General features: G+C 40.0%; 1 protein-coding gene and 1 pseudogene across 1 annotated transcript; one reads left to right on the top strand and one right to left on the bottom strand.

Annotated features, from left to right (window-relative positions):
* Window positions 1-1,568: 1,568 nt before the first annotated feature.
* LOC139736123 (uncharacterized) lies at window positions 1,569-15,115 on the top strand. Its single transcript, XM_071646854.1, has 7 exons — window positions 1,569-1,697; window positions 2,609-2,755; window positions 4,016-4,129; window positions 6,132-6,243; window positions 11,075-11,183; window positions 13,776-13,833; window positions 14,605-15,115. The coding sequence occupies exons 1-7, from the start codon at window positions 1,569-1,571 to the stop codon at window positions 14,785-14,787; spliced, it is 852 nt and encodes a 283-aa protein (XP_071502955.1). The 3' UTR covers window positions 14,788-15,115.
* Window positions 15,116-17,242: 2,127 nt separating this feature from the next.
* On the bottom strand, window positions 17,243-17,949 carry LOC139736111 (putative nuclease HARBI1; annotated as a pseudogene).
* Window positions 17,950-18,707: the final 758 nt, after the last annotated feature.

The raw sequence follows: 18,707 nt of genomic DNA, 5'->3' as shown, positions 1-18,707 counted from the left end.
GACAGGGCTGTGTATAGAGCTAGTTACAATAAGTTAGGCATATCTATAGAGCAAGATATCTACACGCAGCCGCTGTCGATGTCGTGAAGCGACAGCGGCTGCACGTCTATTCCCTCGCAGACGTTGTTATTTTTCAGCGGTGGGTGTACGTTTCCTTCATGAATATCTTTATTAATCGTGGAAAACTAAAATATAAGGAATCACCGTAATCAATGATAATCATTCAATAATCGGTATGCGATGTTTTGTTTAATTATATGTACGTCTAAAACTCACCGAAATCCGTGGCTAAAGTCAGGTCTGTAAACGTCCGTATTGCTTCACTCCTCATCTGCATGTTATTTGAATGGCTTTCACTCTCGTATACTACAACATAGGTAGTCGGGGCTGAAGTGATGAGCTAGTCGGGGTGACCCATAAAAAGGTCAAATCATTGCCGGCGCAGCACGCGCGGATACGAGTGCTGTAGCTTTACGTGCGTAACACATAAAACGCACGGGCGTACGTAAAACGCAACCACTTCCGGTTGCGCATGCGTGGTAGATTGCTGATTTTGTGAAGCTCTCGAAGGAAAAGATGCCACCGCACAATCTACTCCGAAAAATTCAACAGTAAGGTCTAGATACCAACAAAATGCCGAATTCAACTCAACCATCAGGAAAATACGCTGTAGGTGAGTGGTAAAAATTATCTTACTCTTAAAATCAAACAAAATTAAAGGCATTTTATGTGATTTTGACGGTCGTTTACAACGTTTGAACACTAATGCATGTCAGACCGCTGTGCGAAGCACAGCGGTCTGTGCTTCGCACAGCGGTCTGGTCAGGCTAGGCATACCCGTGAAATAGGCCCCACCACTGCGTGTCCGTACTGTAGTAAATACTACGGCGGCTTGCCTGTTTATACTCGTGAATTCAACCCCACCGTGTTAACGTTACCATCCATGATTCACAATAGTGCCCCGCCCAGGCAAGGTGTCTAACATTTAGTTCGACTACAAGTTTAGTTTGCTAACTTTGCTAATGATGTACAGCCACAGGCGATGATTGGTTAGGGCATGTGCATATCTTCTAGGTCTATGTTCCAAATCGCTTATTTCACGCAATTTAAGTGAAGAGATTTCATGGCGGTTTAGAATTAGTAGTAGTACGTTGTAATAGACTGACTGAACCAACACTGATCAAGAAAACTACTTTATTTGGACAGTTATTTGGAGTGTTTCTTCTCAACACTTCTCACAGTTACTGCATAAACTGTGGACATGACTGTTACTAAAGCAAGCTGCCCATGATTCCACCATAATACCATCCAAAATTTGACCACCTGCTACATGTAGAAACCTATATGCTTTTGCGCGTGGTCAAACCTTGGTGTGGGCGCCAATACAGTTTCTGAGACAAATAATAATGCATACTTATACAGATACTAATTAAGTCCCAAAGGATTTGTTCATCTTCACTTTGGAATTCATGTTCGCTTGTTTCAACCTACAGTGTGTAGACTGCAATAACATGGTTTATTTGTGATGTATTTTGTCTCATTCAGATTTGCTGACACCTGCTGGAAGTATGAATGAGGTTATGAAAAATGCACAGATCTTTCTTGATCTCATTCAGGCAGCTAAGACCCAAACAGCCCAAAAGTGGAATAGACAAGCGCTGCAGAGGGCTATGCAGTGGGCAGAGTACTTCGAAACAGTAAGATCGTGTAATTAAAGGGGGATGAAACCCAAATATACTACTTTGCACAGGTGGATTGAGTGAATGCAGCAATATTAGTACATGTAGAACACATGAGTGAAAGATTAGGGAAAATCAGCTAATCCATTAAAAAGTTATGAATTTCTAAAGTTTTGATGCAGCCATTGCTGGATGAGAAGACTACTACAGTTTGTAACTTCACACATGAAGAACGATATTTTTTATAAACAAAATATGTAGAAAATTCAACATATTTTCACTTTTCTAGCATAATGAAAGAGATGTACAGTCAAACCTGTCTATAGCGGCCACCCAAGGGAGACGGGAATAGTGGCTGTATAGACAGGTGGCCGCTATAGACAGGTAATCCAACTTTGTGTGCATTGCTTACATGTACATGTATGTGTGTACATATGCACACACCGTGTGTTTCACGCATTTAACCATGCCGGTGTATATGAAATTGTTGCACAGTAGCATGTGTATTGTCGTGAAGAAAGCTTTACAATAGTACATTATTATGACTGAATGAGGGATGAATGCAGCGGTGGCGATCACTGAACGTTGCCCGCATGGCTACAAAACAGAAAAACACGCTGAATTATCGGCTTGGTTGCGGCTCCATTGGGTTTTGGGCCGCTATAGACAGGTTAATATCTACCGCGGGAAACAAAATTTGTGGCCGCTGGCCGCGTTAGAGAGGTCACTGCTATACACAGGGTCTTTAACACTCTCGGGGGGATTTTGCAGAGGCTGCTATAGACAGGTGGCCGCTATAGACAGGTGGCCGCTAAGGCAGGTTTGACTGTACTGTGGGAAAGCTTAATCAAATCATGGTTTTGTTATGCTCTTTGTGTGTACTGATCTCTGTTTGAAAAAATAATTTTTTACCATACTGATCAATACAGGTTCACAAAAAGCTTAGTAGCAAGCCAGCTGCTGTCACCCAGTTCAGCAAAGGACTGCGCATTATTCATGCACAGCCTAGGGTTGCACCAGGACCCAATCCTACAATGTTTGAGCAGCTTTCTCAATCCAGGAGACTCCTTCTTAAGGTAAAATAGCAAATGATGAAAGGTTCGGGACCCATCAGAGGCCAAACTCTACTCCATGTTCAAGTGGCCTTTAAAGAAGAGAGCAAACTCAAACAAACAGAACATTAATATTTTCATCAAAACACCATGATCGAAGGAAAGAATGAAAAAAAAAGAGTCATAATTTTGAGCTTTCAAATGTTTCTGCAAAATGATGATTATATTAGTCAAAGTCACATGCAAATTACACGTGGCTACAATGTGGAGCTGTTGTGGCTCAGTGAATAAGACAACAGACTGTCAGTCTGAGGCCTGGGGTTTAAGTCCTCTGGCACTGGTTTTGCACTCAGATGGACATACAATGCAGTTGTGCTGTACTACTATGATAGAAGGAAAAATACTTTGTAAAATTTTTGCTTCCATATTTGAACCAGATATTCTCTGTAAAATGTCAAAAGGAAAAGATTTTGTTCAAGTGAAAATGCTTATTAGTCCTGGTAGATAATAACAACAGCAAACAAAGCTAAAATAAGTCTGATAACTGTCAAACATCCTTATGATTTTGAATATTTTATATTTCTGCAGAAAGTCATAGTATGTATGTAGATGTTTCTTTGTACATGTACTGGTATACATATGTGTGGGAATTCCCACTCTATGTTTAATGGTTCTGATAAATTATGGCAAGACTATGGAAGCAAATATTGGTAGAATTTGCATCATCAAAAGTGGACATGATGTTCAGAAAGTTTTTGATTTTTAAAGTTGCATGACTATGTTTTTCACACCACATTGATTTTGGTTACACAACATGCAAACTACACTAGATAAGGTGATGGTGCCATTATCTCAGAAGTCTACCACAGACCTGAATGCAAATCTTCCTTTAGTTAATGTACTCATTTAAGATTGTTTCAAAAAGAATATGCTATTTCTGTAGCATGAAAGTATTGTAGCCTTGTAGTAATGTAGCGATGTAACTTTTATGGAGGAGGGGTTTGAAGTTGCTAAATTATCCACTAACATTGTGATTATCATGATACAATATTTCATGTGCATTGTTTAATCTATTTAGCTTGTATCACTGCAATCAATATCACTGTTTCATGAAAGCTACTTAAACTTGAGCTTATTTCATGTCCACTCTGATTAAGCTCACAGCATTTTGGGGGTCTTGAGTTTACTCTAATCCGCATTTGTTGAAATCAACTTTAACATGAACTTCGGAAGTAACATGTTGGTATTTCTATCGAATGACTGATTTCCCGAACCTTTTTCCAGATTCTGCTTCAAAATCCATTCATCAGTGCTGAGCTGTACAGTCTGGTGCTGGACCAATATAACCATCTCCCACCCCTTCCTGATGGAACAACTGGCATGGACATGCTAAATGAGGTAAGAGCTTAGCTGGCAGAGAGTATTATTTCATTCCAGTAGTGGCTGTTACACAAGAAAATAAATTGACAATTTTACTAGTTTATGTTTGGATTTATTCATTTTGTCCTGATATTTGCTGTAGCTGCATATCTCATCAAACTTTGCCCAAATTGATTTGAATTATCACATTTCTTATTCTTGTATTAATCACAAAAAGTGATATGATTATGTATGTATATATTAATATGTATTATATTGTCAAGGCTCAACACTATTAACTTTTTTGGCTGGTGGCCCGTTCGGGTCACTAAAATCTTCTAATCTGAAATTTCCGTGGCCCACACTAAAAGCAAAAGTAACAATCCATTTTGAATCTTAGTTGACTGATGGGTCAACAAAATATAAATTGGGTGGCTTGACACCAATCCATCGCTAATGTCGAGCCCTGCATATGTGTAAATTTATATGTATAGATATATACACACAAGAAGAAGTCACTCCCCCCTCCAATCAAAATGGCATAACTTAACAAAAATGTTTTGAGCAAAATTATGTGGCAGGGGTATTTCTACACTTATCGGCCAACTTCCACATCAAACTGAGAGAGATCGGTTTAGCCATGAATGAGTGACCACCCATTAAAGACAAAGTGGTCACTTTTCGAAAGTTACAAGAGTCATTTTTAGGGTCTGTAGAACATGTTTTCTGGTATATGTTTAAGAGATGTTGTTTTATCATCTATCTTTTGACCCCCTCACATCATCCTAGCACTTTTCATGTGTTTTTAAGGTTAGGTGAGCACAATTTTAGGGGGAAATGGCTAGTTCAATACTCTCTTTGCTGCAAAATTCATTCAGTTTATTTACAAAATTAACAGATATTGTTACCACCATTCAACAAAACATGTTGTGTAAGGGAGTTGTTCTATTGTGATTGAGTAAGCACACTGCTTAGATGGAGCAATTAAGAAATACTAAAATCTACATTAATGTAGCATAAGGGGTCAAACAATGGATGATAAAACAACAACAACACTTAGATATTCACAGACACCCACTTTTATGACTTTTGAAAAGTGACCATTTTGTGTTTAATGTGTGGTCACTCGTGCATGACTCAACATATCACTCATTTTCACACAGAAGTTAGCCAATAAGTGTAGAAATACCCCCTTGGAAATTATTTAGCTCAGAACATTTTCATTCATAAGTTACACCGTTTCAATTGGGGGGGGGGGTACTTCTTTAGTGTATATATATTATATATATATATATCCATTTTCAATGCACATCCAATATATACACTCATTTTTTTGCATCCCTGCCAATCTCCCCTAAATTGTATTGATGGTAGAGTCTTCAATCTATTCACACTATGCCATCTGTGCCCTACTGTGGAGTAGTCCTGAGGCACCAGATCAAAGATAAGGCTTTGAAAAACATTGTCAAAACCATAACCCGTTGAGGACGAGTCCCGAGTATACTCGGGCAGGTGTCTATGGGAAATGCGTGTTGTAGCAAAATCAGTCCATCAACAGGTTAAGGGGAATCAAAAATTTCCCCTTTGGAACGAATTCCCCTTGTGTACACCCATAGATGCCAAGTTCAAAAAAAATTTATGAGTGAGATTTTCATGACTCGGCATCTCGGTGCGCGCGCACGTGCGTGAGCGATGGAGCGAAGCGACTGAGCAAGGGAGGGTGTGGGAGGGAGGTGTCCGCCCTCCCACGGTTGGGAGCTTTATCAGTTTTTAGCTCTTAATGGTGCATGCTGGTGCATACTGAAGTGACTATTTTTTACTTATTTTGAAAGACAAAAGGGAAATATGCCTTCAATTGCAACTCTTACTTTAATCCTTTCAGCTATGCTCCCAATGTGTGAGAAAAATGGGTGTCATGCGTGAGATCGTGAGACAGACCCTAAATGCTTGAGTCTCACTCACAATGCGTGAGACTTGGTAGTTCTGTATATTCCCCCTATGGATGCTTTTATATTTGCAATTTGAATTGCTTTTGTCTCAGGATGCTTCCGTGTGTGCGCATACCATAGCAGTAAAGGAGACGCTCCTCAAGATGAAAGAACTCACCTCAGAGACAGTTGAGAGGGTAAAAACTGGGTCATCTACCCTCAAAGGTAATTATAGCAGGTCTAGACCTACAATGTTACTTTGGGAATCTAGAATTGATGTTGTGAATTAACTCAGACTTGACCAACATCAACACCAGCAACAGTTGTTATACCAATAGTAATTGTGTTTGTGTGTGTCAGCTATTCTTTGTAAACTGTTTCAATTCCCTGAGTAAAAACTGAGGTAAATTGCTGCTACATTCTGCTGTATGGAAATGCTACCTATCATTTGAATTTTGATTTTGTTAAATAACTTGCCTGAAACTTCCTTTGTAGATAATTATACATATATCTCATTTTCTTGATAAAATCTTTTGCTGGTTCCACCAGTGGTATTAGTCCTTGAAAAGACTGCTAGGATGGAGGAGGATGGGTTACACTGTACTATTGGGAAGTTGAGAAAAAGGGTACTTTTGCTGACAATTACTTCTGAGTGTATTGAGTGTAACTCAGTTAGTTCTGAGTGTAATTATCTTATGTAAGGAGTTGGAGAGAGAAATAGTATTGTAAGAGAGAGTTCTTTTTCTCTTTTTTTTTCTCTTCCCTCCCTCTCTAAGATATTCTGCTTGGAACAAATTAATAGCAAAAAACAAACAAACAAACAACAGAAACACCCCCTTTTTGTCTCGCCCACCGGAGGTGAAGGCGAGACTAAGGGATCCAAATGGCGTCTGTTGCGACACGGATTGTCGCCTCCTGCTCGGGGCGACAATCCGTGATGGGCGTTGGCGGCACGGATTGTCGCCCCCTACACGGATTGTCGCCCGCCCTCGAAGCACATTTTGCTGGGTAATATCGTTCTGGACATAATCATTGAAATACTAACGCATAACTTACATGGCTACATCCATGCAAACATGCCATGTAAAAAGTCATGGTGAGGTTTCAAGGAAGTGTGTATGTGCGCGTGCACATGATAATTTAGTGTCCGTTTGTGCGTGTGTGTGTGTGTGTGTGTGTGTGTGTGTGTGTGTGTGTGATGGAAGAATGTGTTTATTATGTCAGTTTTTTGCGTATGTGTTTTTTAGCTGCGCGTGGGGAGGGATACCTAGTAAGCTGTTGCTGGCATAAACATTGATATTGATTTTATCTGCAGCCTTGAATTTGATGAGTTTGTTTGGCAGATTTGTATATGAATTCGGAGTGGAGCTTGCGTGCGGGCGGATGCTGCTTTTCTGCATACGGTCCATTATGTCTTATTTATCAACATTGGGAAATCGTTTCATCAGGAAGGATGTGGTATCGGTTCGGGTGTGCGTCGGTATGTGGGAAGGGGGTTACATTTCGATATTGCAAAAGTTTGTTATTCTGAAGGCTCATTCGTCCGAAGGCTCATTCGTCCGAAGGGTCATTATTCCGAAGGTTCGTTATTCCGAATTTCATTTTTGGATCAACGAACCACTAGGTATAGGGAATTGTGTGTTTCGGATAAATGAAGCCTCGGAAGAAACGAAACTTCGGAATAACGAACCTTTGTGTGTGTGTGTATGTATGTGTGTATTTGGGTCGGTGAATGTGGGTGTGGGATGATTTAGGTTTTGTTTAATCAGGGGTTGGTGGGTTGGGGATTGGATTTGAAGAAGGATAGTTATAAATGGTATGACGGATGTTGGTAGGATTTAATATTTAGGATAGATGTAGGCCCTAGATTTGTTTCGGTTTGGGAGGGGAGGGGGTGGTGGGGTTTTTTATGACTGATTTCATTCTAGATTTGTGTAATATATTTGTGTGTTTTTTTTAATGTACATATATGCCCTTTTAAGTAAGAAGGTGTTACATGATCCAAACCAATATATTCAAGGAATATAGGTTTGGTAGGGCCCTATACATGTCAAAACTTTCTCGTGAAGAAATTATTAGTAGGGTTGGTCTATTAGTAGGGTTGGTCTAAGTGAGATTATTTGTGGTATAAATTGACACATGGATTTGCTTTTGTTTCGAATTGCCATTTGTAACTTTTTTTGTTCATGTTGTACCCAGAATGGGTCGATTTATGAATGATTTGAATGAAATCAATAAATATCAAGGAAAAAAGTGTTGAGTTGGTTTGTTTGCATTATGAGGTTTGTTTGAGTGTTTGTTGGTGTTTGTTTGTATTACGTATGTATTAGTGGTGTGCAATGGCAGTTCGTTTGTGCTAAAATCAAGTAACGATTGACAAATTTTTTACGGCGTGTGGAAATTATTCGCTCATGCATAAAGCATGCCAAACCTATTCTGGGACAAAGAATAGTGGTATGGACGTTCTAGTTTATAAGACTGATGGAAGAAAATGACTGCAGGGAAAAATGAACAAAGACAAATAACATTTGGGGAGGGTACCTCCCTCGTATGTATTTTCTCTCGGTCTCTCTCTCGCCTAGCCCACCTCACCGCTGATATTTGGTTGACACACCCATACTATTTTTAGATCAACGCTGGTGTGAATTCTTTAAACACGTGCTCATACACTCTGAAGGCGTTTGTATTGCCACAGTAGCGCCACTATATTCCACATACACACGTAAACATACAGGCACACGTATACACACAGACAAACAAACCACGACCACTATGTAACCACCACACATGCACAGTTTCTACATATTGTATTATTATACTCCAAACGCACACACAAACACACACACACACACACAACAAATCATACACATAACATATCATGCAGCTCACATCACACACACACACACACGCACACAGACGCACATGCACACGCACACACACACACACACACACACATACGCATAACTTACCAGTCATACCCATCCCACCAAAGCTTAACACCGGAGGAACCACCCCGAGCCCGGGCGACAATCCGTGACGGGGCGACAATCCGTGTCGCAACAGCGTCCGTCCGTCGTCCGTCACAAATGTTAAAGTTTACCTGCAAGACTCTCTTATGATGCATAACTTGGCAACTGTTACAGCAATGGCAGCCACACTTGGGTGATAGAAGCACTAGGGGTATCTTCATGTTATGGTGTTGTCGGAGGTCATGTGATGATGTCAAAGGTCATTTGAGGTCATTTATTAAAGAGTATGTGCAAGACTCTTTTCTATGTTAAAGTTTACCTGCAAGACTCTCTTTTGACTAATAACTTCACATAAGTTGCTTGGATTACAACCTAACTTGGGTCATAGATGCACTGGGGGTACCTTCATGTTATGGTGCCGTTGGAGGTCACAGGATAAGGTCAAAGGTCATTTGAGGTCATACGTTAAAGTTTACTTGCAAGACTCTCTTATCACACGTAACTCGACACATGTTTCTACAATGGCAATCAAACTTGGGTGATGGATGCACTGGGGGTACCTTCATGTTATGGTGCCGTAACAGGTCACATGATAAGGTCAAAGGTCATTTGAGGTCATACGTTAACGTTTACTTGCAAGACTCTCTTATCACACGTAACTCAGCACATGTTGCCACAATGGCAATCAAACTTGGGTGATGGATGCACTGGGGGTACCTTCATGTTATGGTGCCGTAACAGGTCACATGATAAGGTCAAAGGTCATTTGAGGTCATACGTTAAAGTTTACTTGCAAGACTCTCATATCACACGTAACTCAGCACATGTTGCCACAATGGCAATCAAACTTTGGTGATGGTAGATGTCTCTTGGGAAGTTGAAGGTAACCACAAGGTCAAAGGTTACAGACGGGGGTCAAACTTTTAGGGCCCAATGTTAAGTTTTTAGGGCGCATTTAGTTTATGGCTCATAACTTTTGATCCCTTTGTCCGTTTGTGACCAAACTTGGATGGAAGATGTCCCTTGGGGAGGTGAAGGTCGTCACGAGGTCAAAGGTCACAGACGGGGTTCAACGAACTTTTAGGGCCCAATGTTAAGTTTTTAGGGCGCATTTCGTTTATGGCTCATAACTTTTGATCCCTTTGTCCGTTTGTGACCAAACTTGGATGGAAGATGTCCCTTGGGGAGGTGAAGGTCGTCACAAGGTCAAAGGTCACAGACAGGGGTCAACAAACTTTTAGGGCCCAATGTTATGTTTTTAGGGCGCGTTTTGATTGTGGCTCATAACTTTTGATCCCTATGTCCATTTGTGACCAAACTTGGACGGTAGATGTCCCTTGGGGAGTTAAAGGTCGTCACAAGGTCAAAGGTCACAGAAAGGGGTCAACAAATTTTTAGGGCCCAATGTTAAGTTTTTATGGCGCATTTCGATTATGGCTCGTTACTTTTGATCCCTTTGTCCGTTTGTGACCAAACTTGGACGGTAAATGTCCCTTAGGGTGTTGAAGGTCACCACAAGGTCAAAGGTCATAAGCAGGTCGATTAACTTCTGGGAGTTATAAAAAATATTAATTCCTTGTACGCGAATGGGCGAGACACAATTTGGCGATTGCCTTGTCTCAACTTTCCTCTCTTACTGCTCACATCCTTGTGGATGTTTTCAGGACTCTTGGCTTTCTGAGACTGCCTTTATGATTTTGTAGGGATATTTCACACCAAATGAAAACAAAACAAATTCTGTTCTAGGAGATTTTTTTCAGTCAAAGTGTCTAATATGCTTTTCATAATGTGGTTTCATGTCATTCTTGATGAAGAGCAAGTCAAGTACAGTGCAGCTGTATGATGTTTCTGCAGTAGCATGTATTGTGGAGCTACTGAATGGGGATGCCAGGAATAATTATGTTATATTCAAGGATGAATTGGACTAATTACCTGCACAAGGAAATTAGTGCTTTTATTGAGGACTTGTGTACTTCTTTTACCCACCACCACATATTTTGAATAAAAGGCTACTACTGTTCCATGTCTCACAAGAGCATTGTGAAACAAAAAGAGAAGTTCTCACTGCTGTGCTTACATTCTTACAGAATGCAGTGTTCCAACAGAGAGTTTTCATGACCTGAAGATGAAGATTGATGCCACCATATTTCATGAACATTTTCATCACCATCTGTCTCAGACGTATTCATTGGAGAGGTGAGGCAGTTAAAGTTGTGCTTCTCTATCCAGGAGTTTGAAGGGAGCACCTTTTAGGTTTTCATTGTGCATTGCTGAATGATTTCACCAGTGTTGTAAGAAGCATTAGGGTAAAATTTGCTTCCCATGGAGGGGAGAAATGTTTCTGTCAGGACAATATTGAACTTTTGTCTGTTGAATAAGAAAACACAATTGATGTAAACTGCTTAGAGCAATGTGTTAAGGGCCCTATTGATTGATAATCAGATCTTGGGCTCTTAAGTGTCAAAATAAAGAATTTTCATATTAGCATTTAACCTGTTTTCCTCAAGACTTGCAAATCTCTGTAAACGTTGTACAGCACAAACTATATTTTCTTGTTTGCTATTGGTAAATGTTGACCAATTGATACACGGAAAAAATCCAGACTTCTTAGTTTGCATGAAGGGGATAACCCTCATGTGCAAGTCATCTTTAGTTTCAATATTTAGGCCTCACGTACATTAAGATTACTGCTCATTTAGTTGACATAATGAAATGACAGCATTTCATTTTGATTCAGTATTTGACATTTACATGGTTAATACATGTATACAGTTATTGTGAATCTGTGTAATCTGGAATATGCTTTCAATAAAAATGGTATTATTCACTAAATTCATCTCACCAGGTCATTGGTGACGTGTTTTACATTTGGTCATAGTGATTCTGGTTGGAAAAAAAAACATTTTGATGACTTCAGATATTAGCTTACAAGAAAGGCAACCTTTTCTACAGTTGGCCATAACAATTTATCAAGGTAATCATAAGATAGCATTATTCTTTATTGTACCTTTGCCAAATTCGGGCTCAATTTGCCCGTTCGCTTAAATGTGGACAAAATTGTTTATAGTGATTTTAGAATTTTTTGCATTTTTATATGAATGATGTTAGTTGCTTTAACCCTTACTGTACTGGGCTATTTGGCTCCATGAAAATACTGGGGGGGGGGGGGGGGGGGGGCCTGGGAGGCCCCCCTCCCCTTTGATCTCGGAAACGCAATGTCCGATGAACTTGAAAATTTGCATGCTGATAGATCTTCGCGTGCTGAATCTGATGGTGTAATTTATTTTAATCAATTATGCAATTTTTTTGCATAATTAGCTAATTAATGATTCATAATGCGTATTTTATGTATTTGGGGGATATTGTCATAATTTCAGCCTAAACAAAATTACGTGAAAACTGTGTAATAATGAAGAATTATGTTTCCCAAATGTGAAATAAATCAATTCTTATCTATTCCTATAAGTACAGCAGATTTGCATAAACTATTAATGTGCAAATTTACTACTTATGAATTTTTGCATACTTTTGAAATGTATGACGTACTAAAATGAAACTGGAAGTAAAATTATCCTTTTACAGGACCCATGGGCACTACCATACTTTTCAACTGTATTCTAATGTCCCTGATATTGTAAACTTGAAGTATAATTTATGCAAATTTATGTAAATTTATGATATTTTAAATCAAAATTAGCTTATATGTGATTTTGCGTGCAAAATATAAGAACAATCAATGAATACAAAAAGTATAGAAATGTGAGAAAAATCAAACAAGTTATTTGCCATACTCATAAAACATTTCTGAAATTAACTTTACAGAATTATTAAAATATCACTGTTATTCTTTTTTTTTTCCAATGTTTTTATTTCTTTTGTTTTTACTGTCTACATTTGTTATGTATTTTATTGTTTTCTAAGAGTGCCCAGTAAATCATGTGGAAGGATAAGAGTTATTTGAATCATCTATGTGGATAAAACTCAATTTCCCCCTCAGAGAGAGAAAAAAAAACGAGAAAGAAACAACTTTTTTGTTTTGTTTTGTATTGTTTTTATCTCTTATGTTTTGTATTGTTTTATATTCCTTATCATTGTTTCTAAACTTTGCCCAATTTATTTCAGAACAATATAGAAGCATGAACCAAGTGGAAAACCAATTCCTGAGCAAAATTTATAAAGTAATGCAAGCCATGGTCTATTGACAGTATGTAACTGTACACAAATATATGCAGCGATTAGCCGTTTTAAGGACATGCGCATACTAATTGGCCCATAACACCCCCTAGGTAGGTCCGATATGGACAAATGTGGTATCAAAATGTGCGCAAGACTTCAGGGGGAAAAGTCATGAAGTGAGAATCCGAAATTCCCAGCGGTCGCGATGCAATCACTAAAAGTATGGAGGGGGGCCTCCCAGGCCCCCCCCCCCCCCCCCCCCCCCCCCCCAGTGCAGTTAGGGTTAAGTGACATGGTCACTGTATTTCTTTTCTGTGTTTTTGGAGGGGATGTAGAATAGCAAATTTACACAAAAATATAAATACACATATGATGTACGCAAGTACAATGTACATACTTGAAATTGCAGGGAAAGCTGATGAAACAAAAGAGAGATTTATGTTTTATCTTGACATTGATGCATGTGTTCATTAATGCATGTGTTCATTAATGTCACTATAACATGTAGTAAGCATAGACAGAATTGAATAACTATAGATGTTTTGTTTGGATGTTACACAGCATGTACTGGTATAATTCAATGTAATTTCTTTTTTCACTATTTTACCAAAGTACAAAGGAGTACCTGAGTGACAAACTCCATGAAGTAGCAACAAATCCTTCTGGACTGGTGAGTTTTCAGAAGAATAATTGTTCAGTCTTCTCTACAATTTGACGTGTATTCTTCAAAACGTGTAGCACATATGTACATTAAGTGCACTAATCACTCCCTCAGCAAATAACTAATTTCTTCTTTTTTTGAACACAGTAGGCTGAAAGAGCATATTGCTACTATTAATTGACTTTATATTTGTGTGTTAATAGGATTTATTCCCTAATTGTTGTGTGTAGTTACTTGATTATTTCATCATCTCTCTGATAATAACAGTGTTTTGGTTTTGATTTATTCCAAATATAGAAGTTATGATGAAGGAATATTTTTGTTTTCATTTTGTTGAACTTATGAGGCATTCATGTTTATTGTGTTCTGCAAAGCCAGAAACATTCGCAGCATGAAACTTTTCACTGGCATTCACTGCATTGTGTAGACAAACTCTTTTGCATGCATTTTCATTTCGTGAATCTTGGCTCCGTACAAGATTTGCAAAGCTTTCACACATGCAAAAATGTCTGGTCTTGCAGTATTTCATTATTGAAATATAGAGCTATTCATCTATTTATTTTATCAATCTTTTGTTATATCAGATGAAATGTAATAGAGATTGAGAAGCAATGAGTTTGTGTCCATGTTTGTTTTGTTTTATATTTTGTTATATTTACAAGTATGTTTTATGGGCATGTGTACATGTTTTGTATGTCTGTATCCAGTGGTTGTAAAGATTTGTTTGGAGACCTATAATTGTAATATATCAGCCACTACCTTTCCTCTGATTCCTTACAGGAAGTGATATCTCACTCATCTCTGTGTGGAAATAGTGACAAGACTGATGAGAGAACTGATATGACCAGTAGAGGGGATGATCAGAGAAAAATGACCAGAAGCTGCAAGCACTTCATTGATGAGTGGTTAAATGCAAACATGACCAAGTATGAAGTCCATCATATAACAAAGACCTCGAGATAACTGCAATTGTGTAACAACATTGCACATGTAGCTGCCATTCTCATCCTGCTGTCATGATGATGATGATGATAATTGCCATTGGCACTACCTCTCCGGACAATGATGTTCAATAGCTGGGAACAATTTATTGCTGATGTGGACATAGTGAGAACAATAATTTGAAGCAATAGCAAACGTCTTAATGTTGCATGGTGACATCGTTTTCCCCCTTCCAACACAATCCATCACTTCCATCATTGTGTCATTCATCATCTCTACCTATATTATCATTGGCTGCAACACTGTCATCGTCATCTTTCTTGTTATCTTCATTGTCTGCATCATCAAAGAGGAGGATGTTTTCCAGTTATTAGCAATTCGTTATTGGGTTGTTTGAGACACTCTCTTACAACACCCCCCGAGGCCCCCTCTAGCCTTCAACAGCTCCGCCCCTGTCAAGCCTCACCTGCCTTGTCACCCATTCCTCTTCAAGTTGGGTCACTGCCAACAGTGGCATAAAGCCCTCTGCTGAGAGTTTGCCTAGCTTTCCTGTCAAGAGCTTCCTTGGGTTTATGACAAATACTTTCTGAATCCTTGCCAGGTAGGAATTTCCTTTTGCATGTGGACAGGTATCCCATTACACAGGAACCTGATGAATCTGTGCAAAGGGTTTTAGAGATTTTATAATCTTACAAGGAATGGGTCAAAAGGATACTCACATAATTATGCACAGCTGATGTTTCAATGAATATGATCATAACTAGTCTCACAATGAAAATTTCATCAAAGTTTACACCAAAGAGAACCACTGTGAATGTAATGTAATAAATGTGAAATTCTGAGTAAAATTGTGCAAAGATCATAATGTTATGGTTCCATAATATGGCATGCAAGATTACAATTGTGATCTCATTAAGTACAGCACCTCCTACAGTGAACTCCCTATTTACTTAATGAAGGAATAGGCCAAAACTGCTTGTATAGCATGTTAATTTAATCTATGACGAATTTCTGTTCTTAATTAAGATGTGTAAAGAACATGTTTTGTATAACTGTTTTGGTTTACAAAAAACATCTTCAAAGAAACTTGCATAAGATTTCATGTGCAAGATCAGTTAGGAGTGATAAGCGAGTGATGCAATAGGGTATAATTTATAAAGGATCTAAATTGGTTCAAATGGGTACCATGCTAACCCTGGGGTGGTGGGCGGGGAGGGGGGGGGGGGGGGGGGGGGAGGGCACGGGCCCCAAGGCCCTATCAGTAAAGCTAGGCTGACACTTGCATGATTCTCTGTGGCACGCATTGGCACGACTTGAGTCGTGCCAGTGCGCAAACTAGTCGTAAACTGGCATGAAGTGTGCGTAAACCCGTCGTGACTGCGTGCCATGTCGGGACGAGATTCAAAATTTTGGTCACGACAAAATTTCGCGACCGAGTCGTGAACTATGTGCAAACTGTTTGTGAACTCGTCGTGAACTCGTTGGGACGAGGCGGGAGGATGCATGCCAGTGCGTGGCAGTGCGCGCCATGCCACGACTGTCACGAACTGCCACGAATAGTTCACGAATAGCTCACGTCGAGTTCACGAGTAGTTCACGACATGTTCACGTATTGGTGTGCATCGCAGCGTGGCCATGCCTTCCCACTGACACGGTCACGTGTACTTCACGCATTGATGGTACGAGCAGTTCACGACTAGTTTACGCACTTCACGAACAGTTTGCGCATGGCACGAGCAATTCACGACGAGTTCACGAGCAGTTCACGAACAGTTCCCCTCACCCCCCCAAAAACGAAATCCTTCGTTTCTTGCGTTTCTTTTCCGTTTTTCTTTTCGTTTTTCTTTTCGTTTACTTCCATTTCTTCGTTTCTTTTTTCTTTTTTGGGGGGTGAGTGGGGGAGGGGACTTCTTTTCTTTTATTGTTCGTTTTCATATCTCCGTTTCTTTTTATTTTTTTCTCTTCTTTTCCGTTTCTTTTTTCGTGTCTTTTTTTGTTTCTTCTTTTTTTTCTTTTTTTTAGTTTCTTTTTCTCTTTTTCGTTTCTTTTTCTTTTTTTCTTTTGTTTGTTTTTGTTTCTTTTTTCTTTTTTAGTTTTTTTTTTGTTTCCTTTTTTTGTGCGGGAGGGGATTTTTTTTTCGTTGTCCATTTTTTTCTTTCTTTTTTGTTTTTTTTCTTTTGTTTGTTTTCGTTTCTTTTTTCGTTTCTTTTTCAGTTTTTTTTTGTTTTGTTTCCTTTTTCTGTCTTTTTTTTGGGAGGGGGGAAGTTTGGGAGGGGAGTTTTGTTGTTTTTTTCTTTTATTGGGGGGGTGGGGGGAATCATCTTTTCTCATGATTTCTTTTCAGTGTTTTAATTTTTTCTGACTTCCTTTCTTTATGTCTTTTATTTTCTATTCCTTCAGTACTTTCTTTCTTTTTTTTTTGGGGGGGGGAGTTTCGTTTCTTTAATTTCAAAAATGGAACAACTGTGGATGCAGCTCATGGAGCTACTACCATTCTTTCTTGCCAAGGGACAGCACCAGCAGGGGACATGATGTGACAAGTAGTCTCGCTGATCCTTTGCATCCTTGTGGGTATGATGGCCGGTTAGAGGCAGCAGCCCCTGCAGGTGTCGGTCAGTCCTCCATCCACCAGGGATCAGATCATGTGTGTCCGGATATTCGCGGTCCACTTCTGAAATTACGTGTGGGTATCTGATGAGGATGAGGTTGTGCAGGACACAGGCGCACATGGTGATCAGGTTGATGGTGTCGGGGTGCTGCTGCGTCGTCATCAAGAAGCACCGAAACCTTTGACACAGAATTCCAAAGGCATTCTCCACGACATGTCGGGCACGAGACAGCCTGTAGCTGTATGCGTTCTCGTAGGACCTGTGACCGTTGGGAGAATGGTTTCATCATCCAGGTTCGGAGAGCAAAGGCGTCATCCCCTACGAAGTGATAGGGCACTGGCTGGTCATCATTAGGGAGTGGTTCTGGTTGAGGCACTCCAGCTCTGTTCCCTTCTACAGCATCATGCAGGGAACAGTTACTCCATGTTCCTCCATCCGACGCACCACCCTCTGCCCCAACAACCGCATAGAGGAACTTGTAGGTAACATTGTATTCTGCCACTGCCATCAGCACAATGCTGTGGAAGCCCTTGTAGTTGTAGTAGTAAGAGCCAGCATTGGGTGGCTTCTTCATGGCGATGTGCTTGCCGTCCACAGCCCCCAGACAGTTGTGGTAGTTCCATCTGGAGCTGAACCTGGCAGCAACTTCCTTCTACTCCTCTTCAGTTTTGGGGCAGCTCAGCACTTTGTCCTTGTAGACCGCGATGATGGCTTTACACATTTCCGGTATGAACTTGCACATGGTACTTGCTTCAACCCAGAAGCTGTACTGCAGACTTGGATAGGAATTTCCAGTGGCTAGGAAGCGGAGGGTGGCAGCCAGCTTGAGTCCAACTTGAAGCCGTTCCCTCATGAAGGTGGACTGCTTCTGGAGGCAAGGAGTTAACTTCTCAACCGTCTCTTGGAACAGGTCAGGTGTGATTCTGAGGTAATTTTTTGTAGCCCCTTTGATCTTCCTTGTGGAGTTCAGTCAGTAGACTGTCATACTGTCCAAACTCGTGCCTTCTGGTCAACCATTCCCTGACCCACACTATCCTTTGTGTCTTTCTTCGAGGTGGGGTTACCTTTTCTTGCTCTTCTGCCTCTTCCAGCCTTTTCTGCTGCTCTTCGACATTGGCTAGAGCAGCTGCCAGGTATAGGCATCTTCTCTTCTCTGCAATGATTGTGTCTCTGGCATTCAGCATGTTGTCTCTTCCACAGCCAATCCAAAAATGACCAGGGGTTGGGGAGGCCCCCTTTTTATATGGCGTGCCCAAGTCGGCACGACACCGTCTGAATTGTGCAAACTCGTCGTGCCAATGCGGGAAGTGCGTAAACTATGCGCAAACTATG

The sequence above is a fragment of the Diadema antillarum genome, unplaced genomic scaffold (genome assembly GCF_040938485.1).
Source record: "Diadema antillarum isolate AM-2024a unplaced genomic scaffold, OU_Dant_1.0 seq00000622_RagTag, whole genome shotgun sequence".
Classification (NCBI taxonomy): Eukaryota; Metazoa; Echinodermata; class Echinoidea; order Diadematoida; family Diadematidae; genus Diadema; species Diadema antillarum.
This window is presented reverse-complemented; position numbering and strand designations above follow the sequence as displayed.

Excerpts from the sequence above, each read along its gene's own strand:
- LOC139736123 (XM_071646854.1), top strand. The coding sequence starts at position 1,569 with ATGAATGAGGTTATGAAAAATGCACAGATCTTTCTTGATCTCATTCAG. Across the intron at positions 6,244-11,074 it reads TGGGTCATCTACCCTCAAAG|AATGCAGTGTTCCAACAGAG; the intron begins GTAATTATAGCA and ends ACATTCTTACAG. Across the intron at positions 11,184-13,775 it reads CAGACGTATTCATTGGAGAG|TACAAAGGAGTACCTGAGTG; the intron begins GTGAGGCAGTTA and ends ATTTTACCAAAG.